This window comes from Halichoeres trimaculatus, unplaced genomic scaffold (genome assembly GCF_033239565.1).
Source record: "Halichoeres trimaculatus isolate MK-OKI-2021-1 unplaced genomic scaffold, fHalTri1.1 fHalTri1_scaffold_1, whole genome shotgun sequence".
NCBI classification, from domain to species: domain Eukaryota; kingdom Metazoa; phylum Chordata; class Actinopteri; order Labriformes; family Labridae; genus Halichoeres; species Halichoeres trimaculatus.
Window position 1 is genome coordinate 21,338,645 of NW_027437179.1, and position 27,923 is coordinate 21,366,567.

The 27,923-nt window shown below is 39.4% G+C and overlaps 1 protein-coding gene across 2 annotated transcripts; it reads left to right on the forward strand.

Moving 5' to 3' along the window:
- The first annotated feature begins 1,703 nt into the window (after window positions 1–1,703).
- LOC141798469 (mitogen-activated protein kinase 14A) lies at window positions 1,704–27,396 on the forward strand. 2 transcript variants are annotated; one of them, XM_074680441.1, is made up of 14 exons: window positions 1,704–1,891; window positions 2,908–3,039; window positions 7,007–7,127; window positions 14,980–15,109; window positions 19,219–19,277; window positions 20,188–20,299; window positions 20,710–20,739; window positions 20,864–20,911; window positions 21,016–21,130; window positions 22,037–22,108; window positions 24,172–24,251; window positions 24,752–24,830; window positions 25,078–25,251; window positions 25,381–27,396. In XM_074680441.1, exons 1-14 carry the CDS (start codon window positions 1,882–1,884, stop codon window positions 25,446–25,448), a joined length of 1,230 nt encoding a protein of 409 aa, XP_074536542.1. In that variant the 5' UTR covers window positions 1,704–1,881; the 3' UTR covers window positions 25,449–27,396. The 2 variants fall into 2 exon arrangements, with proteins under 2 accessions (XP_074536542.1, XP_074536535.1); XM_074680434.1 differs by lacking the exons at window positions 7,007–7,127; window positions 14,980–15,109; window positions 19,219–19,277; ... (7 more) ...; window positions 25,078–25,251; window positions 25,381–27,396 and adding an exon at window positions 4,424–5,684 and having other exon boundaries at window positions 1,710–1,891.
- The last annotated feature ends 527 nt before the right edge of the window (window positions 27,397–27,923 follow it).

Below are 27,923 nucleotides of genomic sequence, written 5' to 3' on the forward strand. Positions count from 1 at the left end.
ACTATGTCTTGACTACTAAAGGTATTCTATGCCCAAAAATGTTCATCTTAGAGCTACAGTTTGCTTTGGAGTGCAAAATCAATCTTTTCTAAGGACGTTGTTTAGATATTTTGCACATAAAGAAAAGGACAGATGCAGAGGCAGGTGACTGTGCTGTCAAAAAAAACTAAAACATAGTGCCTCAAGCGACAGCCATTGCTGGCATAGAGTCATTATAAAAAACACATGCACTTTCTCAAGAATGTAAAATAGAAAACCAAGAAATGTATTATTTCAGACTTAATTGGCAATAAATAGCTTTACACAAAGAGCAAAAGAAAAGTTCACCCAGCTGGATATTCAACCAGAGGAACATACAGATTTATAAGAGCGTGTCAGAGAGACATGAGCAGGAATACTATATGTGCATTCATCGCCGTTTTATCAAGCCCCTGCAGCTGGCATAAGTTTCAGTTTACTTTATGATCCTGCTTCTTCTCAGACACACACACCCAAACACACACTTAAACACTAAGAATATACAAATTTAGATGATCCTGTGTTTCTGACTCGACAGACAGTACATCTCTTCTATCTGCTGGGTCAGTGGTACAAATGAGAGTGGCTGCAATGGCAATCACAGAAGCATTGAATGTGCACCGTCACATGGGAAGTAGACCTGTTACCTGCTCATCACTCAGCACCACAGACCACTTTCATCTGCAGCTCTTAGGTTGCATCAAACAGTGACTCATGTATTGACAGCAAATGCATGAGGACACAGAATACAGATACTCTAAAAACACAAGGCAATGGTGGCCTGGCAACTGTGGCCATTGGAGTGGATCCAAATGTGCCCTTGCATGCTTGTCTAACCCTTCATCTCAGTTCAAGTCACTAAACAGCTCTTTTTTTTTTTTTTTTTTCAACAGATGAAGCCAAAAAGCAAATGTACACAAATTTCATTTTAGAACACTTGGAGGAAAACACAATATAAACTAGTCTTGGTTGTAGTCTGGGCTGAGGTGTAGGCTGTGGTTCGGGCTTTAGGTTTGGTAACTCTAATGGTTGCGGTGTTGCAGTCACTGCAGAGCCCTGTGTCATTTTTAAGACCATCTCCTCATTTCTTTTTTGTTTTTTCATACCCTTGATTGCTTGCCCTAAAAGTAGAAGATGTCACTTCCTCCTCCACAAGCTCTTAGGCCTCCCCTTTGTGTGAAGCCTTGAGTCATGGGGTAAGACGACATTGTTCCTGGTCTTGTTTTTATTAGTTTTTTCTGCTTTTGAGATGGACTGGCCCTCCCAAAGTCCCAACCTCAACCCCACTGAGCTATTTTTAGGTGAACTGGAAAAATAAACTGGACACATATCTTGTAGTCTAAAGTCAAAGGAAGGCCTTGGGTTCTACTTGCAAGCAGCATAAGATTTGTATTTATAAGTCATCAGGACTATATTCACACTAGGCCAGAGACACATACGTGGACATATCAAATACCAAAGTTACATGTAGGGGAGAAGGACTCACTTCATCTAATATTTGTTGTGCTCAGAGCAACCGTCTGCAAGTCTCATCAACATTATAACATGAAATCTTGATTTGGAAGCAAAAAGAGGGGCAGTATTTTCAAATCTGTCAGGTTTTCTGACAGTTCCTGCCACCACCGAATTTCTGAGGTAGTAGCTAGTGTCAATACTCCGCAACAGATGGTGGCAGTGATGTTCCATTAGGGCAACTGTTGGGGAACTAAACGAGGAAGAAGACAGTAAAACAGGAAATGTCAACGGCTGACTCCAGACCGAAGTGGTTGCATTAAATAATATCGCCAGTCTGAGAGACATCATGGAATCCTAATTTTAAGGACGACAAAGGGTTACATCATCGTCTGACAGCAAACAGCGAATATGACAAATGGTAGGTATGCTGTATTGGAGGTAGCTGCAGATCAGGGCAGTGTAAGTTAGGCTAACACGGAGCTAGGCTAGCTGTAGACGTGGCCCTGAACAGCGCTGTTTGTAACACCTGTACTAACTATTCTTGAACCCGTTTATCATTAATACAGATCTGATCCACAGTTTAACATATTTTCTTAAAATAAGTGTCCATATATGCAATCTGTGCCAGTAACGCCGGTTTTAGTTCGGCCGCAATGTCTTCTAGTTGTTCAGCTTTGCCAATCACCGATTTTGGTCTAACGTGTCAGAAAGTTATATATTACAAATTAAGCAAGAAACACGTGTAAACATTTAGGCGACGTTATCCCATCATGTCAAACACGTTTAACGATGCAGTCATTTATCGAGGTATCAAGTCCAGCTTAAGGAGATTCTGGACAACATAAAGTCAGGAACACAGTGCTTTTAGTGTAGTAGAGGAAGAAAAATCCACCTTATGCAGGTGTAACTACTGCTGTCAAGCATATGTCCACCTGTGCACTCATGACAAATGTCAAAGCTGCAGGTTTTGATGTATTTACCATATAACCTGACATCAGAGCACAATCATATGAGCACATCCTTGATGGACACGTTGTGCATATTATTGATTTTAACTTAGATTACTCTTTGGATTCAAGATTTCATTTGGGATATCAAGTTAGAAGATGGACTTGCATGTATACCGTTAAGAAAAATAATCTAGACTGTTCAATTTTGATATTTCCTACATTAACTGTTCCACCTAGTAGGGGTTTACTTGCTTATTAAAGATATAATTTTTTCAGTATTGGCTCACTGCTTAAACTTTGTTTAAACCATTTGCTGTAACACTGTAAGTAACTGGTTTAACTGGTGACCTCTACCAGGGGGTTTATTTGTATGTACTGTTTCTGTCCTTTGATTTAGGCAAGCAGTTTTTGTTATATATCAAGTAAATAACTAAACCAAGACACCATCTAATTCACAATTTTTTTCTATTGTTTGTTTTAACAGTGTACTCTTTCGATGGCATCCTGGTGTTTGGGCTGCTGTTCATCTGTACATGTGCGTACCTCAAAAAGGTCCCTCGCCTTAACAGCTGGCTGCTGTCAGAGAAGAAAGGAGTGTGGGGCGTCTTCTACAAAGGTAGCTCTGGAGAGATTAAATCCCATCTTTAAACAAATGCATGACATTTCTGTCAACTTCTTAATAACTTAAAATGAACCTGCTTTAATAATTTAAATATGAAAAATCATTCTTAAAAATTGCTGAGGGAGTTAGTAGCATTTTATATCTTACTTGTTCCATACCATTGGATCTCTTGATCTCTTGTATACATGTCACAGTAAGTGAGCAAAGGATCACACATTTCCCAGTTCAAATCCTGTCATAGACAGATCATTTTAGGATCAGCCCTAAAAAAAATCAAAAAATTTCTTTTGTGCTCCAAAGCTTCTTTTTTTTTAATGAGAAATATTAATTTAAGCACATCATTGTCTTGTACAAAAAGCTGCATCATTTCAAACACAGTTCATCAATACCATAAACAAAATACAGGATCCGTTCTGTAAATAACAGGTTTGCTTCAAAAACAACTTTATGAGCTGTCGATGTTCAACACTTAATATATACACTCTGTCATTAAACAGACGTGTCTGTACCTGGACTCCCGCAGCACATGCTGTCTGTTTGTCATAAGATCAAGCTTAGAGCTACAACCTACAGCAGGTGACAGTTAAGAAATCCAGTAGCAACACAACCACCGGCTGAACCTTGTGTAATAAAATCAGAAGTAATGAGAGTGAATGGAGAATAGTTGAGGAATCATTTGAAGTTATAGTGCACAACTTAATAATACACAGTCCTTTTATGTGTGAAAGCTTGCAAGAAGTCAAGTCGCAGTATCAAAACCTGGACTGAACTATTTCATTATTCTTAAAGTACATTCCCATGACACTCATGCACACATAGACACGCACAAGCACACACCTCTAAAAGGAGATTCCTTTTCATTGAGACTGCAAGATAATTCATTGGCTGTACACTTCACAAGGATGCATGTATTATTGATTGTTGGATAACATACAATCGGATCTTGATCTTGTTACACCATTAGACAGCAGTAACACACAGGTGAGAAAGCTTACTAGCCAGCAGGCACAGGTATTTTAGTAGTTTTATGGATCTGAGCCATTGCTACTGAATTTCTTTACTGTTAAAGTTGTATGATTCACTTTTTACTGTTAGAAATAAAATTTCCCTTTCATTGTAGGGGTTCATCAAGGTGGTATACAAAAAACGTGCAACCTATGGTCTAAATTTGGACTCAGTAACTGTCATTTCAAACAGCAGTAAAAGCTTCACAAATCAAATTGCTTTATGTCAAAGGATCTTGTTTACAGAGCTCACCTGACATCACTGACGACACATTGGTTTTAAATTGTTTGCCTTACTCATCTTGATCATGTTTCATGCATGCTTTTATGACCTAGCATTGTCTTAACTCATCATCTTCAATTGTTTTTCCCAGCTGCAATAATTGGGACGCGGCTTCACATTGCTGTGGCCGTCTCCTGTTTGGTCATGGCTGTCTACATCGTCTTTTTAAAATGATAGAGTGAGACCTGAATGGAAGAGACTGGACTGCTGCTGGCTGGAGATGGACTGATCTCTGTGGTCATGTGCTAGTCCCTGTGGTGGGACACCCTCTGGATTTCATGACCAACGAAACCCTGTGGCCCTGTAGGGTGCACCCATGTGAAAGACTAGCTATTGCTGCCCCCTTCTGGTGACTGGGTATACAGCTCCTTTCTAAGTGAAGTGTGTGCACTACAGACATGAATGGCATCCTGAATACACCCCAAAGGGAGCCTGCTGGGTCACATCATCATTCTGTTGTACCGTAACACTGTTTACTGTCTCCATCCACAACCCATTAATATTTATAGTGAAGGATGCAGATAATAAAAGAGAAATGTGTGCACAATAAACTAAACATGTGTACAACCTGACATTAGCCTAGCTGTAAATATTTGGGAGAAGACCAATAGAGATTTCACAGAGAATCAAACTGTAAAGGTTACTGCTCCATTTTTTCAGACTGTGTTGTTTTTCCTGTAAGACTTTCTCTGTCAAAGGTGGAGGGGAAGATAAACAAAGCTAATATATAAAGATATTCTTGCATACACTATTTTCCCCTGATTTTTGAACCATACTTCTTTGTTGACAGCTTTATTGGCCTTTCTAAAACTTTGATTTAGGTTTGAAATTTACATTTTGCACAGGTAAACATTGTATTCACTTTGTAATCTTGTTCATGATGCCCTGCTTTATGCTTCACAGATGTTACAAATCAGTCATTTAAGAGACAAGGTCTCATCTGTTAAGTATGGGATAAAAATTGTCAATTTTTCTGGGAAAAATGTATTGCCAGATTAGATTGAATTTCAATGCAATGCTGAATGCTTCTCTTGTATTCTCAGTTACATTCTGTATTTTTTAATTTCCTTGTGCCCCCCTTTTTATGTTGAAAAGTTTTTTTGGTGGGAAGGGATGCAATTCAAAGTAAAGCATTATTGGAAAAAAAGTGTTTTTTTCTTTTAAACCAAGTCATGTCAAAGGGGTATTCATAGCCTCGACAAATAACCATGCCTATGGAATTTTTCTAGATTTTAGTGACATATAATCTTGATTCACAGTGTATGTACAATTTTTGCACTAATCATATAGTGTCCCCAGAGTCATTCCAAATGAAGAACATGTTAAAATAAATGCCTATTCTCTATCTTCAAGTTGAGACTTATTTGTGGGAGTTTTGACTAACAGATTCTTGCTGGGACCTCACCGTGCAAGACTAGTAAGTACATCTATTTCTGACCACATCAAACATAACTTGTAGCCTAATTATAAAAAAGAATTATGTGGTTTTCTCAAGATATTAGCATACTTCCATTTTTATTTATACACTGTCAAAACAGTCTAGACTTTAGTGGCATCAGTCTTCATCCAAACAGGACTTGGCAGCAATACCTGCATGCGGCGACGCCCATCTCACCTTTTGGACCTAATGAACCCTGTATCTTCTTAACACCTGACGTAAGCCTCTTGGTACTCTGGCCCTTTAACAGCCTTGTCACGGACACGTTTTTTTTAATGAAGACAACTTGCATCCCACATTTTCCTCAATGTGTCATAATGCCCCCCATAACTGTACTCAATTTCAGTGTTTTCAAAAACTGTTCTGTGGCTTTATCTTGATTGGTGTGTAATGTCACTACAGACATTTGGCTTTTTTTTTTTAAAGGTGAAAATGTCTAGGTGTTGACAAGATGAAGCAATGCTACTTTTGAACACATGCTATATCAATATATTACAGTCAATCACATGTTAAGGCTTATGTTTTTTTCATTCACCTGATGCAATAATGCTGCAGATAAAAATGGCAGGATCTAGTTTGGTGTCTTAAACAGTAAACAGATATAAACCAACCATTGATCACATACAGTATTTATGATAGTCTATGACAATAAATTTTACTTTCTGTATCAAAAAGTACTGAAATTTGTTCGACTTTAGTCAAAATGTTGGTGAGTTGTTTTGATTAAACTGGCCTTCGTTTACCACAAGTGCCTGTACAGGCTTCTACCGACTGATTTCAACATGTTAGTGATCGACAGAGGGAGATTCCCACTTATGTTCACAGCACGGACGGGATATCCCCTGATTTCCCAATGAAGACCCAGTTCTCGCGAGGAAATAACGTTTGTCGTGAGCGCGCAATGACTAAAGGACGTGCGCGTTCATGTTTCCGCGCGCCCTAGAGGAGATCTAGACGAAAATTTCAACGAAAGCCCCTCCAGAGAGTGAGCGCTCCGGCCTGAGCAAGTTGTCTCCAAGCGGCCCGACGTGCACGGAGAGGTGGGATAGTTTTCTGCACAGGTGCACCTTCGGGGCTGCCGAAGTTTAGATAGACACAGGGCCGCCTTTGGCTTGAGTTGTAGCAGGGAGCAGCACCACACTCCGACGTGCCACACAGGGAGGAGAGGAGAGAAGAGAAAGAGGGCAGAAGTTTCCGCTGGGTTGTTTTGTCGCTGCGCTGCTGGTAAATCCGCAGGAATGTCGCAGAAGGAGAGACCCACTTTCTACCGACAAGAGCTCAACAAAACCATATGGGAGGTCCCGGAGCGGTACCAGAACTTATCTCCTGTTGGCTCTGGTGCTTACGGATCCGTATGGTAAGCAGCTGTTGCAGAACATAGCTCCATTGCACAACGACCGAGAGGGTTCCCACCACCCACAAGAGGCCCGTCAGTTGTCTCCCTACGGTCTTCTTATCAGTCGGTAAAGGCTGCTAGAAGATGACGTGAGAAATATTAGATGCACCTTTTTGTTTACATTTCCATGCTTTGGCTAGTTTCAGTCGAATGTACATCGTGCATTCTTCGGCGCTGATCGTATTAATTCGGCGGGTGGGGATTATTTTTGTTTTTGTGCACATTTTTTGCCTTGTTGTTGGGCTTACTCTTTTTCTGTAAATACATGTGTGTCTCGATCGCTTTCAGGAAACTCACGGGCGCGTTCAGGTCAGTTTAAATAGATCCCAGCATTAAAAATGCAGAACTGGTTTTAAACTATTCATCAGTCCCTCATGAAGAAGGCACATCAGGGGCATGTCTGTGCCTGCATCATGTGCCAAAGGGGTCCCTGCGTATGAGATCTGAGACCCTGATCTGTGCTCACTAAACGGGCAGGGTCGACCAACTTCTACCTAAACGCTCACCTCACATCAGAAGAATAGTGTCGTACTGCTCGTCCAGCATGGCACTTTACACACCCGCACACTGCATGCACTATGCAATTTCCAGTTGGGTGCAGCCTGCAGAGTACCAGAAGGTCACGTGGTTTTCAGAAAGAAGGCCCCCCTCGTGCATAGTGAGAGCTTTCTATAGGAGCCCATCCGAAGAGGATGATGACTCTAGAATGATGTCACCCTTTCTCCCGTTGTAGTACACCCCATGACTCACCGTCCCGAGGTTAGGTAGTGGCCTCAGCTGTGACGTGTTTTTAGTCATCACGAAGTCATGGACGGGATCGTTCAGTCTTCTAAACTTGGATGTCAGTTTTCACCCCTCATGCTTCCACATTTTCAGCTGCTTGATCATATGTGATTTTGTAATTGTGAGGGATAAAAATAAAGATAACTACCTGTGCCAGTGAGAGGTCGATACAGGCCAAAACAAGGGTGCAGCTATCCCAGACACAAAACTGAACTTTCCTAAGCTCTGAATTATAGATTTGCAAAATAAACAAAACATTTGATTTTGTGTATTGTTGATAATGTTGTATTGGGTGGAATTTAACTGCTCGAACAAAGTTCACACTCCAGCTGGATGCTGCTGGTGTGCAAAGTGCAAAGTGAAACTGAGAGCACGGGTCAATAGTACAGTTTGACTTGAAAAAGAAGCATCACCCTGATCCTGCACTAGACCTTTCCTTCCTAGGTTATCTTTTCTTTCTTTTTCTCTGTCTACCCCTTAAAGAGTATCCTCTCTGTATGGGAGAAATAAAATTATCTTGTATTTGGTCACAGTCACTTTGGCAGTGTTTCCCAGAATAATCCAACTTATTGGTATTTTTAAACTAGCTGATGCCCCGGGGATCAATTTGATCACCAGAATTTGGCTCAACCCCTCTCCCAACAATTAAAATTGTTGGCTTAACTTTGTTTACTGGCATACGTATAAAATATTAGATGATGAACTCAAAAGTCTCATGACTGCTGTCGCTCAGCATGGAGAAAATCATGAGCAAGGGACATTAACAAAGTCAAATCTTAATCTGCTTTTTGAAGTCTGCATTGGTGATGTTTTGCTGACTCCATTGCGTATTCAGAATCAGTTTCATGCTTATTCAAATGGTGCGCCTTCTCCCATTCCACAACATACACGTACTTGTGCTTTTCCAATAAATGCCTAAAGATTGGTGTCAGTGTTTCAGTGCTTCACACTCAGTACCTTATTATAAACAAAAGCCTTTGAATAACGCAGCCTGTTTTACTTACAGTCGACTAAAAATTAGCTTTCCGATCACAACAAACTGTAAAACATGTATCTCGTTGGAGGACTCCCAAGTTTCGCCACAGTCTAAATAAAAGTGAACTGCATCATTCTTGTATTCTGAAGCTACTTTGTAGTTGTCTTTTGAAGAAATGCCAAGGTGTGTTAGCGATATATAACAGCATAATCTACCAGAGCAAGGAGATGCAGACCTGTCAACACGTAGACAAACAGCCTTTTGATTCCTACGATAAATTCTGCAGGCAAAGGGCTCCAAACAGCAGGGTGTCATTAAAACCCTTCAGAAGGTATTTGAAAAGTATAAATAACCTCAAAACACTTTCTCCAGCATGGCATGCCTGTTGGTCAGCTGGACACGCGCTCCCAGTTGCTCAGCCGACAGACTCTTTGTTGTTGCTGCCATAACTTCATCAGGCTCTCAGCTCGATTTCTTCCCTGGTTTCTTAATACACAAAGCATTTAATATGTGTGTTTTTAGGTCATTTTTCCCTTTCAAACTGCCTCTGAGCTTGAGTACTTCTAAGAAAATACTCCCACAACAACTTTCTCAAAAATTTTCTGACCTTTATTTTGTTTTTGAATGTCAGACTTGGAAGGGGTCCAGGGTTAATGTGGAAACAGAGGTTTCATAGTGAATGTTGCTGACTAGGATTATAGTATGGGCTGTGGGCTGCTGAGAGCCTCGTGTTATTTTTCCCCAACAGAAAACACAACATAACTAATTCAGACCCACAGGGCATGTATGTATATTATACATATTATATATGTTATTTAATAATATATATGTATGTATATTATACAAATATATCATTGTTTCTTTCTCAAGACCTTTCTTTAATTTTGTGAAGAGAATTCCCCCAGCATGAATTTTTTGCCTAAGTGTATTTGAGTGTGTTTATTTTCAAATGACCCGGAAAACAACTCTATTCCTCTTACTGTACAGCCTCAGTTGTGTTCTCCTTAGTCCTCTCTCTTGCGTTCTCTGCATCCAGCAGCACATGTATTTCTTTATCAGTGTGTCTCAGAATCTCATGTGTTGTCAAACACTCTGCTCCCATCACACCGTTTTTTTTCAGAAACAATGAGTTGCAACAGACATTTTGCTAAATAAGACAGATTATTTGAGGAGGCCATGTAATGTAGTGTCCAGCTCTCGCTGACGCACTTGGTTTTAACCAAGCAGATGTGCACCGACTTGTCACCTCTCCAAACAAACAGTCGGCTTACATTTAAAACCAGCAATTTAGCTGCAGCATTGAGGCATGGACCGCACATGACTAAATACATCTGTGACACAAGGAGGAGTAAAACCATTCATTTTGGTTTGAAGATGGGTTTAAGAGCTTCAAAATGACCTGCAAAGTAGCATCATTGGTACAAATACATCTAAACATGCAACTTTCTGCTCTGGAATCTGCTGAATTTGGTATCATTGGTTGAGGAAAAGGAGTTTTTTTTAAACTGACTGTTCAGTTAAGCTTCTCCAAATAATCATTAAATTATTCGTATTTAGTGAAAAAAAAAAAGAATTGATTCATCTTGATGCTTTGACAGAATATGCTTTATCCATTTATAGAACGCATCATCTAATAATAAGAAATTCCTCCAGGGGTGATGGTGGACTTTTGAGGCATTATGGTGCAGCCAGAGATAAACAGTGGTGCGCAGCAATAATAATGATAATAAAAAAAGATAAAGAAAGTATTTCTTATAGGGCTTTCACCATCAACATTATTATTGTTAAATTTTCACCCCTAAAACATGTGTGTAAACAGCATTTTTAAAGCCATTGTTTGAGTTATCTTGATATGCAGCATCTCGTTTCTGAGGGGGTCCCAATATTTATATTTTAGCATTGAGGATATCATCTTAAAGCTTGCACCTACAGAAAGATTCATTATTGCAAAGATGTAAAAAAAAATGGTAATCAGAAATATACTGTTAATGTAGGGTTACAGTGGCAAACACCTTACAATAAATTTATTAAGCACTGTATGTCACACACCCCTAGGGAAAAAAAAATAGTATCTAGAGTATGTATTTAGATGAAAAGTGGAGTATCATCCTGATTGGTTTATAACATTGGTTTATAACATGTTGTGTCAGTTAATCTGTTTCTAGAGTGTCTCAGTTTCATTGTAAACACTAAGTTACACCTAGGCTTCACTTTGGCTTACCATAGTTATACTGAATTAGTATAAACCTAAAAACAATACAAGTTTCCTGGTTATTTAGCAATGATCTAGGGGTCTAAGGTTTTTCCTGTATACTGTAAAGCCTGCTGGTATATGATTGGTCCATATCACTTAAACTACCAACAAGAATACCTACTTAAGTAAAACCCTTGTGTCCAAGTACACATTTTACAGTTTCCAAAGTCTGTAAATAGAGATTACACTGTGCTTGGTTTCAGTTTTGAGAGTCATTAATGGAAACAGTTTGAAAATCAAACATTTTAAAACACATATCAAGTGATAAAGAGAGGAGACCAGTCCTCATGAGGTATTGTTGTAAAAACTAACAGCTGAATTCAACCATAATTGTGTTAAAGTAAAATGAAGCATGCATAACTTGTCAGTCTTGATTCTCAAACTTTCAAGAGGGACCACAAACACCTGAAAACCTGTTTATCTGGGAGATAAAGGAGGGATAGTCATTTACATTGCTTGGCAGAGCACTAAGGAAAATCACCATGTTTGTCTGCTCCAGCATAATCTAATTAAAGTGAATGGTGGAAATGGGATGAGAGTATTGCTCTTGTAACCATGTTTTCTTCCTTTTCACCAAGGTTATCATCACAGAGAGCTTGCTCTTTTTGAAAGACTGTTACATTTAAAAAGTCATTACACTCATAAATGAGATAAACAAATGTCCAATATCTCCATGATGAGTGGAGGATGATGAGCAGATTACTGCTGAACGTCTGAAATTTGCTGATCACACACTTGTTCTGCTTCTCCCCTCTGGTTATATTTGTTTTTGAGCTCGCCATGTTCTACTTGACTTCTATATCACAGATGTTAGTTCCTGTCATAACCATAAAAATGTTACAAAACAAGTCATAATAAAAACTGCAAGCCTTTATTATAGATAGTGTAAGTTCTGTGGTTACTAAAGAAGCACTGTTACGGACAGTTCATAATCAAGTTGACTTTTAAAGTGAGCACAGTTTCGTGTATCAAAACGTAATGCCAGATATGAGGACAGGAATCAGTTAGGACTAGAGAAAAGTGCCAGCAGAATTAATTTGCGTTCTTATTTCTCTCCAACAATTGAGTTGGATGGCTTAAAGGTGAATTTGACTGTTCTGTTCTCTGAAGCTGGGAGGGGTGACATTTTCTCCGTTCTTCTCTGGACTGTGTGTGGATGATGAGTCTGAGCAGTCAAAAGCTTGTAAAACAGGTTGTTTATTAATCTGATTATTAATCTCAGTACACTTCAGTTTTGGTGTTCCAATAGCCAGTAGAGCTGGTTTTTCAAGACCTGAACTCAGAAAGCACATGCAGGAGGAGTTATTAAATTATGCCCTTGTCTTACAGGCCTATAACAATAAATAAACAACTCAAGTATTTAAATCATTTTTTTTAAATCACAGCGCTACATTGAGATTTTGACGCATGAAGCTGTTGTGTTTTTATGTGTTGAAGTCCATATGCTGGTCAGTATTGTTTTGTCCACCTGTCAGACTGTTGAGAAGGTTGAGATTGGGTTAGTTAGATAAAAATACCATTAGCTTATTGGTTTATTATATTCAAACACAAGATATGAACACTAGTTTTGGCCACTTTGAGATTAAAGTTTATTATTAAAGAGTTAGTTATTGATGAAATCTTTTTAGAATTTAGTGGCGGTGTTTCTGCTGTCCCCTGGCTTTCCAAAAACTAAAAGTAGTCGTCAAACTTATTGAAGTGTACAGTGTTGGAAACTGAGAAGACATCTCAACAAGTTGTCAGCTCATATGCCCCCTCTTTCTATCTGTTAGTCAACATATTGCTCGTGATCCCTCCCTTACTAAGATCCCAGCCTCATTATGCTGCTCCTTTTTACAGCCCACACTTTTATGGCTGCCTCTTATTGCACTTCCATTTATTACCCACTAATTGGATAGTGTATGCTCAGACCTGTCCTGTTTGTCCTCCAGATTAGCAGCAGTTTAGTAGACATTATGCATGTGACTTTGTTTTCACATTTAACTCTGGTAAACTCAGTGTTGACAGACTTTGGGTGATACATTTACGTGTTGTTCTGCAGGCCTGAGATGTGAGGCTCAATAGATGTGGGAGATTATCCCTCGCTTACTGAAACAAACATGCTGCTTATCTTTGTACTTTTTCTAATGGATGCCTGAACCTTAACATAGTTCTGAGAACACAACACAAATAGCTGGAAAAGTTAGTCCGTAGGGCTGTGTGGTCGTGTAGAATTTATATACCTGTGGGGGTGAAGGTAAACAGTTCAACTCATTCAGTAGGTGAGAGAAACTTAAGAGAGGATATGACAACCTTCTCCTATCAGACGAAGAGTGTTGGCACTGAACAAACTAAACTCTTGGGCAAATTGCATTAGTGCACATTCAGACGCGCTAAGTAGTTTTTTTTTTTTTTTGCATACACTAATTTGATTTAGTTTTGGACTTCTCACGGCTTCTCTCAAAAGCAGCATAATGATGGAAAGAAAGCTCCCTATTTCAGTGCTTCCATCTGCTGTGCTTGGATTGCAAAAAGAGGAAACAGTGCTTTGCAGCACAAACACAACAGATTTTTTTTTTAGTTCACATTTTGCAATCAGCATTAGTGATTAAGCTTAAGTGAGTGACCTGGAAGGAATGTGGTTTGTTGTAAGTGGGTTGTTTCCTCACAGATACAGGAAATGCAGAAATGTCACGCTTCTTCAGGGGGCCAGGCCCATCTGCCTCTCTTTCTACCATCCTCTCACAGTGTCTGTCTATCTGAGGAGGAGTGTCCTTTTTAACAGCATGTATAGGCTCATGCTATTCAATATCCATGCAAAAGAATGGTTGCCATTTTTTTCTGCCTTATTTTAAAGCCATTGGATCAAAATGCACATTTCACTCCAGGCTTTAGTGTTACACAGTATTTGTCTTGTCACGTTCCTGCAGCCACACCTCTTTCTGTTCTTTTTTGCATTTTACTCTGGCTCTCACTGTCATGGCAGTGATGTATCCTGTTACACCCTCGCAGTGATATGAGAAAACAAATGAATGAAAGAATGACTGATGACTGAGCACAATCATAATGCAGGGGAGGTGCAGATGCAAAGTTTAGAGTACAATTCTGTATGTGAAATCATTCTTAGTTAACAGGTATATACGCACTGAAGAAAAATTGTGTTGCAAAGCTGATTAGCAGACAGTTTTTTTTGTTTTTGTCATAACTGTGTTTCAGTTCCTGTTTCATATATTTTTTTAAAAACCTCTGCATTTTATATTCAGGGTCATTTGGAGACATATTTTGATGGATTGATTCTATAATCAGACATGTTAAGGCCAGCAGTTAAGAGTGAGAAAATATAGAGCTGTATCACTCAGTGTGAGTACATAATGTGCTGAACCAGATGGATGAGGTTTGGTTCCATGGTTGTACCACACCTGGAACATGTAAACATCAGTCATACTAAAAAGGTTTGCCAAAGTCTCTGTCTAACATTGCTTTTTTTGTAAGCAGATGTCTTATTCATTCATTCATCATGCAGTTTAAGAACTGGTTGATTTCCTTAACCTTTATGTCATTTTTAGAGATGCAGAAGGCTCATTCATGTTCTGCATTAGACTGCAGAGTAAAACAGGATGAAAAGAGTTCTGTGTTATGCAATTGTTTTGTTTGTTCACTGGGTTAAAGCCACCCACACATTCTTGTGAAACGTCTTATTTCAGTTGTATGAAAGAATGGCGTATATTTGAATAAAACTATTTTCAGCCTCATATAATGCTACTACTGTATGCAAATAAAGTCTAACCTTTTCAACCCCCCCCCCCCCGTGTGTTTTTCAGTTCATCCTATGATGTGAAAACAGGCTTGAAAATAGCCGTGAAGAAGTTGTCCAGACCCTTCCAATCAATCATCCATGCAAAGAGAACCTACAGAGAGCTGCGGCTGCTCAAACACATGAAGCACGAGAATGTAAGTCACCTACACTCCGCCTCTTCGCCTCTGGCCTCCTGTGTACATTGTATGCATTGTTTGTCATTTAGCACGTGAACCTAAAGTTGCACATGAGCTTTGCAGAGTATGTGCTAAACCACTTACACTTAAATGTTGAGCGGTGTGTGGAGCCTTTTGGGGATGTAGCCATGTGTCTGAAGATCACGGTGACACAGGAGCTGATTGGGAGCTTGGACTTGATAATGAAACTGGTGAACAGCTGAATTGACGTCAGAGCCAAGGATGCATGCTGGTTTGTTATGCTGTGAAATATGAGCCAAGGCCATTGTGCAAAATTGACTGTAATGTGCAGTGTCAGGTGAAGGTGTGCAATAATGAATAAATGTATTATATCTCTGCAGTTAATGAGAATTAACAAAATTTCACATCTCTTTGAAAATATATTTGTGAAATTCTTATATTGTTTTAGGCTAGCTTGCTCTTATTTAAAAAAAACCTGTTCTTTTTGATTCTTTCAAACTGAGTCACTTAACTAAATACAAAATAAAAACAATGAAATCACAGTATTGACAATAAACGGCACACATATGGGTCACCATTCATTGTTGCTGTTGCTGTTGTTGTAGTAGTTGTTGTGCAGGTATCTTAACTTATCAGTTGTCATCGCTAGCTTTTCATATTTCGTGCAGTGGTCATTTTTACATTTTTTTGCAAAATCATTGACCAACACAAAATTATTTTTTGTACTTCATCAGTCAGTGGTCCCCAACCCTGGGGCCAGACTGGTACCAGTCCGTGGGTCAATCGGCTGCACATAAAAAATATTCAACATACAGTATTTCAGTTTGATGTATTATCTGGTTTTAAACTATGTTTTATTTTGAAAACTGACTTGTTCTTGACGCCAAACCCCCAAGCTAGCAAAATTGGCAAAAATCGAACATCTTAGGAAAGTTTCTTTAGGCAGGGTACAAGAGCTAATGATGAGACAGAAGAAGAAGCAGATCACCTGACCTGCCGATACCGATTTGGGTAGATACTGATTTTTTTTTTTTTTTTATGACTGACAGCTTATACCTTCAATGTTCCAATCTTATTTTATTAAAAATCATTGAACAATACCTGTGAAGCAATAAAATCTTTATGTTTTAACTTAAAAAAACAATAAAGTGTCCTGAGTTTTAGGTCTTAGAGCAAAAAGCAACAATGGCTGGCTGTCAGACTTTCCCAGAGGTATACAAGATCAGTTTCATATGTAAGGATGGGCTGATCACCGATCCCGATCCCTGATCACCAAACACCAGTCCCCCAAAATTAAGGAAATTGGCACCGATCAATCAGCCAGCAGATCGATTGGTGCACGTTTAGTTCAAATGTCCATTCCAACCCACATGCAACAGTTTTTCTGCAGTGGTCTGTTCAAACATGAGAGTCAATCAATAAAATTGAGGAGTGAAGTGATGTTAGCTCTGCTTGATGATTTAAGCACTGGAGGGACATAACCAGATCTCTCACAGCAGTGAGTGGCCCTAAAGAAAGATGTCAATTAAACTATGGTACAAAGTTAAAAAGTTTGCTGGTTTTTACATTTCAAACAATTGTGCTACATCACTGTTGATAAATACATTACCTTGTCACTTTGTACCCAATAAGAAGTTGTTTTGACCAAAACAAGTTGTGTTAAAAAGATCTGCTGTCCTTCATTTGCTTCAAAACAAATGAGTGCCTTGGTAAGAGTCACAACCTCATGACAGTGGGTTGCACTAGCTTTTCTAGATAATTCTCACAGCCCTTTTAACTAGGACAATGTATGTCACAGACTCTGTCGTCTCAGGTCATGAATTAATCATCCCAACATCCGTACATTCATCTGCGATAAGAAGTTTGATGCAAAGCCATCCTCTTACTAATGCTGCTGTTGATTAACATTACAAAGTGGATTTATGAAAGGATATCCCCATGTCCAGAAATGGAAAGTAGTTTCTTGTTTGAGTTTCATGTTTGATTGTGTAAACAATTCACTAATGAACAAACTAGCCTTGAGCAAAGAGGACAGGACAGCTAATTTGCAGTAAAGGTTTCCATGTGAGAGATTAGAGACTGTTGTTCACTGCATCTTGAGCAGCAAGTCCCCAAACAGGTTTGCAGCTGAAGGCTGAACACCCTTTGTTGTTAAGCTTATTTATTTACATTTTTGTGCCTGTAGCAAAATTTTCATCCTATCATTCCATACATCCTATGGCTCTGGGTTTCCCAACTGAAAACTCAGATTTGTTTCTTTTTTCATCTTCCGTGTTTTGGCTCTTTGTAGTCAAGGCTTCTGCAATTACTCCTGAAACATTAAAACAGCATGTAGTTCCTATAGGCTGCTGCAGCATTCAGCTAACGCTCTAACCCCACAGCTTTGTTATGTAATATTAGTGGTTCGGATTTCTGAAGCTGAAGAGCAGCTGATGGGAGTCTGAGTGCTGTGTGGGAGCAGCTACGCTGCTGAATGATGTGTATTAGTCACTGGGTAAGATGAGATGTATCTCTTTGTGCTGGAAGTTTTAGCTGTCAAGAATTTACTCAGTGGTTTACAGTCTACTGTGGTAATAAGTAGACGTAGCATGTTATTGGTGACACAATATCAGTGTTATCCATAAAGGACCCACAACACAAGAAATAACTTAAGTTTTAAAAGCAAATAGCATTTTGTAGGGGCAAAGACCAACTGGACTACAACTGTAGTTAATTCAGTTTCCTGTGAATATGATTTAACATCAAATCGTTCTTCTCATATCACATTTCCTGGATCCTCTATGCAGGCTCTTATCTTGCTACTTGAACTGAAGCAGTTACATACTGAAGGGTGTGCTGTTATAGCCAAAATGCATCAGTGTAGCTGTTTCTAAAAACAGGTTTTACATGCTTCAGATTAAACAGATTTAGTGCTTGTAACGCTGTTCCAAATGCAAGCTGTCAATGTCCAAAGACTGTCCATAAATTATATGAAAATATTTAATAACTAAAATCATTATTCCTTCGGCTTATTGCTGCAGACAGCCTCATTAAAACACATTTCTAATTATTAATAAACATGTTGTATGACACAGTTTCATTGTACCAGGAAAATTAACATAAATCCGCCCTTTTTGTGTTTTTAATCATCAAAGTGTTTCATTACCTACCTCCTCCTCTCTCAGAGAAGGATTCTGTGTTTTGCTCACGCTGTTGCCAGGAAACTCCCTGCGTTTTGATTTTGGAAGGCCTGTGTGGACCAATCAGCTGTTTGTTGTGGCATCAGCCCTCCAATCAGCTGTGAGTTTGTATCCTGTGTAGGCGGGCTGCTCGGGTGTTTTTTTTTTTCTTTCTTGTAATGCCTTTAAAACCTCAGCCTCAGCTCTCCAGGGGGGCGGGGGCTGGGTGGGCACCAGGAGCTACTGGGCAACCGTCTGCTGGTGTCAGTGCATGAGTTTGAAAGTAGATACATGTATGATTATCCTCTTGCAGATTTTCTTTTCTTTTGCCCAAGTCCAACCTAAAAACTTAATGCAACCTTCATTCTGTTTCACTTTCAGACAACATTCAAACATGCTTTAATGTTAATTAGTAAATAAATTTAAGTGCTAAATACACTAAACATAAGGCTCCTGTTGTAGAAATCGTCTCGTCAAAACGGCTCAAACCTGTGAAACACATTGCTCCTGGTGTCTTTAATGTGTGTTTTCCTTCTTCACACTTAGACACGGCTTTGGCACTCTGCTGCTGCCTGCCCTGTCAGCCTGATGTAAAAGCTGTTAGAGATAATATTAGCTGCCTCTTCTCACATATCTGTCGTGGATGTTTTCTGCCCTTATTTATGTGATTAAACCACTTGGCAACCTAAACATCATTGCTTGTTGAACCTTGTGTTCATCATTTCACAAGTTTGCACGTTTTGAAAGTAGAGCGGTGAAAACAAGGACATTTACTTTTGCTTATCAAAGATGTTGCATTGAGCAATCAAAAAGAGAAGTTAATGGTCATACATTTCTTTTGTACTAAAGATCAACAGCATTATTAAACACAAAGTTAAAGCTGGAAGAGTCTCTGCCTTGCAAATACAAAGTGTCTTTTTAACCTTCAGTGTCTCTCTCTACTTCCAGGTGATCGGTCTGTTAGACGTTTTCACACCAGCGACGAGCTTAGAGGAGTTCAATGACGTGTAAGTCTATATTTTTTACCATGCTGTGGTAGTGTGTTGAGTTTTTCTTTATCTCTCTTCTCGCCTGCCTCCTTGGTTTCTCCTTCTTGTCAGCAAGAAGTATCAACAGATGAATGTGATATTAACAGAATGAAACACAACTCGAATTGCAAACCAATCCCAGTCTCTCTCGTGTCAAGTTAAACAAGAAGCAGATTTGATAAAGGTGAATGTAGGGTGGACACGTGTGCCATCACATCACAGCTAGTCTCCATGGTAACAGCCACCTGGAAGTCTCTGGGAGTACAGTGTGCGTGTGTCTGTATGAGTGTTTGTGTGTGCAGAATATTCAATCAGCGACCTTGATTTCTCCACAAGCAGTGTCGTCATCAGCATTTATAGCACATTTCTGGAAATGTGTTGTGAAGCTTCAGAGACATATTTGGGCACATGCACGGCAGTGACGTTGTAAAGATACAACACTGAACAAAACATTAATCCTTTTGCTGCAATGCAAGAGAAGCAGGCATGTGTACATGGCCGCTGGTGAGCCTATGACTTGTCTGTTGTGGCATGAAGCCAGATAAAGCAGATTTACCATAAACAGGCAGCACATCAGCACTCAAATGATTTGAAAAACATTCCACTGACATGAAACTAGATAAGTAAACAACAAAACCATGACTGTCTCTTCACTCTATATCAGTTTCTTTTCACACTCCCTCTCTAAAAGTATTGCTGATGTTTGCATATTCCAGGAGCTGAAACAAATAGAATTATCCCTGCAAAAAGTAATAAAATGTTTTTGATGTTTTTCCCCAACAAATGAGTTCGTTTAGCCTCCCAAGAACCATAATGGCACAATAAGCAATATGTAATGGTAACACAATGACAGACTCATGTCTAAATAACGTTACTGTCTGATTTGCAGCTACCTGGTGACACACCTAATGGGTGCAGACCTTAACAACATCGTCAAATGTCAGAAGCTGACTGATGATCACGTCCAGTTCCTCATCTACCAGATCCTCAGAGGCCTAAAGGTCAGTGACACAGTAACACAGTTTCAACATGGAGTCTCACGCATCAGTCAGTGTTTTGTCTGACTGATCTGATCCGTGTCATCCCTTGTTAACAAAAACAACAACAACAAAAAAAGTTTTTTCCATGTCAGGGGGGTATCAGAAATCTGAAGTGTGTTACTCTTACTGATGTACTGTTTCTTTTTGTAGCACTGATTATTTTGTTTCTACTGATTTTTTTTTTTGCAGTATTATTTGTACTCTGCAGTGACTGTTTGAGAAAAAAAAGTTCAAATAGACATATTGAGCAGATAAATCAGCAGTCCTGTTATTGTACCTGTCTAACTTTATCTATTACATATGGTAATAAACACACAGACATTATATTGATACTAAATAAAAATTGTTCTTGTGTTTTTTTTCCCATACAGTACATCCATTCAGCAGATATCATCCACAGAGTGAGTCATGATTCTATGTTCACACTAATGCTCTGTCATGCTAATTCTGTATGTTTTGTTAACATTAACATGCCTCTGTGATCCCTGTCTTGACTTTCCTTCCTCTTCTTTTTTTTTTCTCCAGGACTTAAAGCCCAGTAATCTGGCTGTGAATGAAGACTGTGAGCTCAAGGTGAGGAAAACCTGATTTACCATTTATGATTTACGTATCCTCACGGACTATGATGCGTTTCCCTTTCTTGCTTTTCTCAAAATAAAACTTCCTCCTTGCCTCAGATCTTGGACTTTGGTTTGGCGCGGCACACAGATGATGAAATGACTGGTTACGTGGCCACCAGGTGGTACAGAGCTCCAGAGATCATGCTCAATTGGATGCACTACAACATGACAGGTACACACACACACACTACACACACACTACACACACACTACACACACACACACACACACACACACACACACACACACACACACACACACACACACACACACACACACACACACACACTGGGTATTTCATCTGAATGTTTCATCTGTATTTCGTGACATATAATTGAGTGAAATTGTCCTGTAATAGCTCACTGTCATCAGTGTATCGAGGACTGATGTGCTTTTAAGGTTATCGATAAAAATCCACCATTTTACCCGATGTATATAGCTTTTTATTCTGAGTCAGAGCTTGTTAACAGTTTATGACGTAATAAATGATAGGTATTATTGTAGAAAAACCAGGCCAGCTTTTCAATGATCTTGTCGTTTCAATGAAAAGAAAAGGTGCAACACAGGTCATAGCACAAAACTCAGTTGTGCAACATTGCTTTGAGGATCTGGTGTTATTGGTTGTAATAATTTTTCAAGTGTTTATAGCATTCATGTTTTATAAAACAAGTTTTTTATTCAGATTAATCTTTGTTAAGTTTTCAGATTTTCTACACATACTGCACGCCATTTCTGCTAAGTCTGTTCTGCCACTAATTACTACACAATGCACCGTTAACATTATCATTTTTAAATGCACTAATTTGAAATAGCAAACAGTGCCTTTAGCACACAAAAGCAATGAAAATGAGCCCAAAGGAAGTGAGAAAATAGAAATCACAGGTCAATGTGTTTTTAGAAGTTTGTTGATGGACAAACAAACATGCTAAATTGAAGGTGCTGCAGGATTCGGGGCTGTGCATTGACGATTAACTAATCAATTACTACACAACAGCCTGAACTAAAGAGTGTAATTCATTTGATGCTAAGTATGAGGCTCCATATTTTAATGCATGTTTGTCTTCATTACATACATCAGTGGATATCTGGTCAGTGGGCTGCATCATGGCTGAACTACTCACCGGACGGACGCTCTTCCCTGGCACAGACCGTATCCTTTCACCACTGTCCATGCAATGTCAGATTGAGGGGGCTGAACCTGCACTCTTGGTGTATCTGCAGGAAATGTTAAATGCATGTATACTGCTCTTTTTGTACAAACTCATGATGAAAGTTATAGGTTTCTTGCTCTCTGTATTCAAGACTCCTGCACAATGTAAGATCACACTGCTTTACCCACACACACACAGAAGCAGACAAATTTCCCACCCCTGAGCTCTCTCTCTCTCTCTCTCTCTCTCTCTCTCTCTCTCTCTCTCTCTCTCTCTGTGTGTGTGTGTGTGTGTGTGTGTGTGTGTGTGTGTGTGTGTGTGTGTGTGTGTGTGTGTGTGTGTGTGTTCAAGTAGTCCCCTGTGGCCTCTGACTCAGCTCTGCCCACTTTGGTCTCCGCTGTTGCTCCAAGATACTGCACACCTTCTTGTTTCCCCTCCCACAAAGTTTCCCATGCACATCAGCAGAGCAGAACAATGTCCAAAAAAAACTCACTCAGGAAGATGCTGTGTGCTGAGGAAACACACACACACACAGACACACACACACACACACACACACACACACACACACACACACACACACACACACACACACACACACACACACACACACACACACACACAACACACACACACCTTAGGCTACAGAGGCTGGTAGATAATACTAAGGTCATGGTCCTGTTTAAGGTCAGTTGGTCAATTGTGAAGTCTTGCTGTGGTGTGATGTGTTTGTGATTCTCCCCAAGAATTAGTCTCCCTCCTTCACTGCATGTTGATATTGTGCATAATTGAATGTTTGCTTCTTACCAATTGTAAAGTATCTCATGGTGGAGTTATCTCCACATATAAATACTTGACAAAGTCCAAAGGTCTTTTTTAGTCTGTCCTCACATACCCGTCTCAATGCAAAGTGTTCTCTGAACATTTTATAGAGGCTACAGGTGTAAGAAGTTCACATGAGCAGCATGAAAGTAAAAAAGCTACACATCGACCTGAGATCCTGTACGTCGTTCACTCTATCTACTCATGTAGTCCAGTTTTCAGTTTCAAAGACAGTTAGTTGCTTTCTCAGACCACCTGTATGACCAAACAACTTTTAACCCTCACATAGCATTTTAGTAACTCTTGCATTTCTGGTCCTTTGCTTTTAAGTGCAAATGGTTCATCAATGAACTGATAAGAAAAATGATATCTGCTACTAACTGCTATTAAAATAATTCAATATACAGATTTCTCCTTGAGGCACACTCTCAGGTCCCAGCTCCTCTGAGTGATGACCACGGGTTAGACAGAGCATCAAAGACTTGTTGGGAACTAGAGCCATTAAATTTCAATTCAAAACCTTATGGTTCACTTTTCATTCTTGTAATATTACTATCATGGCTCTGTTTTAGTAGGAGCTTGAGATTTTGTTACTTCAGCGGACTTTTTTGTGTGAGGATGAATGACAGATCAGACACCAAGTTCAGCTTTGAGTGTTGTACCTCTCGCCCCCTGTGTCCTCCCTCATCACCCTCCATCCCTCCCTGTTTTCCTTCATGTGAGTGCGGTAGACATTGATCAGTTGATGCGTATAATTGAGCTCGTCGGTACCCCGGGACCTGAGTTAATGGAGGACTTTTTTTCAGCATCTGTGAGTGTCAAATACCAACCTGTCTAACTCTGGTATATCCCTCCTGTCTGTAGAGCTGCCTCTGCCTTAGCAAGAGTGGGATGGTGTGCTTTATAACTCTGTCTTGACACTTCTTTTTCCAAGCTGCAACTGTTTTTGGCCTGAACTGGTGTTTGCTTCAGGCAAGACTTTGGTTCTTACTTCTTTCTGGCTTGTTCTGGAGCATATCTTTTAATTTGAGAGTCGAACGCTGGACATAAAGCAACAAATGTTTTCTGAGCACCTCACCATGTTACAGATACATGTGTGTTTTGCTTTATTTTGTAGCTCAGTCTTCCTCTGTGTTGTATTCTCTCCTTGGTGTGTATTTCTTTCTCAACCCAACCCTCTAATTCACTCCCCCTTGCCCTGACATCCATGTTGCAATGCCCCTTGACTCAAAGGCCTTAGATATAAACCAGCTGCAGCAGATAATGCGCCTGACTGGGACGCCCCCCGCCTCTCTCATAAGCAGGATGCCCAGCCATGAGGTGAGACACGTGCACTCCGCCCTCCCACTTGCCCTGGCTCTCCTCCCCATCAAGGCACTACCCCACATACCCACAGTCCTGTTTACAAAAAGAAACAGTTAAACCTGATGTGTTGTTTTTAGTCAGCAGCCTCTGCTCTCACTCCACTCACACCCCGTTTCCTCTCTGACTCACCGTGCTTGTCTCAGCAAGGCTTCCCAGAGTGCTTTGCAAGTGTTTTCTGATGAGCTGTCTGTGGTGACACACTGGTTCTGAAAAATAGGGCACAAAGCTTGGGAAATGTGGGAGTTGTGGGTTCTAATTGAAGGGCTTGAAGCATGCTGCATTACTGGAAAGACAGACCGTGGTGCTTGCAGCATCAGGCAAATTATTTAAATGGTGGGTTTCCAAAGGTTTCATAGTTTAATGTGCAGCATGGCCAAATGCAACCTTCCCCTCTGAACAGTGAAGGGCTAAACAGTGCTGGAGTTTGGTTCATGACTTTCTTTTTGTTTTTACAGGCAAGGAACTACATTAACTCACTTCCCCAAACGCCTAAGAGGAACTTTGCTGATGTGTTTATTGGTGCCAACCCTCAAGGTATTCTTCAGCATCCCTCTGTGACTGAAGTCACTCCTAACTCACTGAGTCCCTCTAGTGTTTCCATTAAGTCACTGTCTAGTTCAGGGTTAGTCCAGGGTGAAGTGCTTCAGCTTTGTAATAACAGTTTCAACAACTTTCCTTTCATATGACAAAACCGAAAATGGATAGTTAATACTTTCCTTTCTTTCCCTGTCTCCTTTTTGCTTTCTCACACACTTGTGGTTTTCTTGTTACTGTGTTAAAGCTGTTGACCTGCTGGAAAAAATGCTTGTGCTGGACACAGACAAGCGGATCACAGCGACTGAGGCTCTGGCCCACCCATACTTTGCTCAGTACCACGATCCAGATGATGAGCCTGAAGCGGAGCCTTATGACCAGAGCTTTGAAAGCCGCGAGCTGGAAATTGAGGAGTGGAAGAGTGAGTTGGCATTTAGTTAATGTCTTCACTGTGTCTGCTGGGGTGAACCTGAGCCTTTGTTAACATTTTAAACCTGCTTTGATAATAGCTGATGAATTAATGCCCAGTTTTATTTTTGACATCTTCCAGGGTTAACCTACGAGGAGGTCCTCAGCTTTGAGCCACCTTCGTTTGACAGTGACGAGATGGAATCATGAGGAGGAGGAAGCACTTTTTCTTTCCTTCCATTTTTTTGTTTTCCAAGAAATACTCTTTAAGGACTATCAGTCTCATGTGACTATCCTTTTTTTTTCCTCACACACGCGCACAACCATGACATTCAAGTGCCTGCCACCATTCATCTCAAGGGGACATGGTCCTCTGTTCCCCCTCACTTTGCTTTTTTAGTTCCTCTAGATCTCAACACGCGGAGGCAGAGTCATAGCCCTCTATATTTTTAGCAAGTGTTTTTTTCAGACATTCATTGTTAATATCAATCCCACCATGTTAGTATTTTAGGGACAATTTGACAAACAAAACAATTAATGTGTATTTTATAAAATGGTGCCTCTTTAACAGTTACTCTTACAGGAAAATCCATCTTCAAATTGCGGTGTGTCTAAACTTTCTTTTTTCTTTGCATTTTAATATGAAATGTAAATATGGAAACCAGTATTTGTACATAAGTACTTCTGCCAAACCAGTTACAGTAACTGTTATTCATAAGTGCTGAGTCACACCTCAGCCAGCCCCCTTTTGGCAGTACGGATTATATCACTAGAGTTTAGTCTAAAATGATATATAAAGATACAGTTTGTACATTAGCAGGAGTATGTATAGGGTAGACTAATATGTACAATATTGATGTCTAAATGAAAAAAAAACAAGGTTCCATGTTAAAGGCTTAGTGTGTCCCCTTTTGAAAAAAGTATGGATTTGGAGAGTATGGAGGATTTGCTTGTGTATCCATTTCCCTTTGAACACATTTTATTTTCTTTTAGTACTTCTGATTTGTTGTTTCTGAAGAATGTGTAAGTCACCATTATCTTCACTTTCGCATGATCAAGCTAGATCGGGCTCATCTGTTTATTGAATTTTACAGTTTCCTGCCACAACACCTACTGACAATGTGCTTAAGTCATATTGAATCTATAAAACACAGTACTTTTAATGTGTAATGAATGTTGGGGGTACCTGACCGCCTCGTATTTATGATCTTTTGTTATGATGTTTGTATATCAATGTAAAAGATAATATTATTTGTCTGAATTTTAGGTTCTTTTTACTATTTATGTAGAGCTTACTGTATCAGAAATCAAATGTATCATCAGTGATCTCAAACATTGGCATAAGCCGTGATGACTGCAGCTACAGCCTGTGTATCAGAGACAACCATAAATACAGAATCAGTTGGATTAAAAAAATTTTTTTTAATTGTTCAGAATTTCTTTCACTGGCTTTGTTCCTAAGGTACTGCCATCCAAAATAATCCTAATATAAAAAACTTTCCAAAGAAAAGAAATAAAGAACCACAATGAAATTTTGCCTTAAGTCCAAATTTGTATGGGCATATGGCAAAATTTTATTGTGTTTCATCGTTGTCAAACCATTTAATAGACTAGACTCCAAGTTCTGAAAAGTGCTATAAAAATTATGAAAAACATGATTTTTTTCTGTGGGATTAAATCCATTCATGACATACAGGCTTTACTCTCAGTCCCTTTCGCTAATACCAACCATACAATAAGAAGTATCTTCACCATTACATTCGTATCTGCTTGTTTTCATGTAATATTTTTTTGTAATGTATTATTTTACTCTTCGTGTTAAATCAAGTTCCAATGTTATTCTGTGATTTCTGATTTCTACTATCGACTGTTTTTTTAAACTATATTTGTTGTAAATTTGAATTATTAAGCAGGGCACATGTTTGAGGGGAAGAGTGCACGTTTACCTACTGGATGCTGAAAGGCAAAGCTAAAGCCTGACTGTGTAGTTTTAAAACAATTACGTACATCACATTATTTATCTTGTCCATATCCCAATGTCGGTAATTAATTTGGTCATGCTTTTTTGCCCAAGATGTGTTCATATCTTTTTACAATCTCCTCTACCACCTGTACTAAGGCAGCACACCACTTGTAAATATCACCATTAGAAAATAAAGGCTACTATTTTTCAAACTGTAACAGTTGCAGTGTTGTGGTGAGTTTTGTGTGACAATGCCCCGTCACTAGGCAGGAACTGTGCAAGTGGAGCAAAACCTAAGCTTATGACAATGAAAGACCAAACTAATAACAATCAACTTTTGGTTGCTGTGGAGACTAAGCAGTTCACCAGAATACACAATCCAAATGAAACATTAGACTACTTACAGTACATGCATACGCAAACAGGCAGAATCCTCATCCTGAATGTGAAATGTAAACACAACCACTTAGTATTTGGATTCCTCACTCCAAACACTGAAATATCAAGTAATTCAAGGCAAACTGACCTGTAAAATAAAAAAAAATATATTATTTTTAAGACGTCACCTGAAAACAAGGGCTTTATTGATTTTCATAGATAAAAATGGCTGTCAAAGAAAAAAATAAGCAAGGTATAATACTTACCTTAAGAAAGAAAAAACATTCCTTAATTGAGTTATGCATGTTAGTATTTAGATGAAGCGCAGTTAAATCACTTTGAAC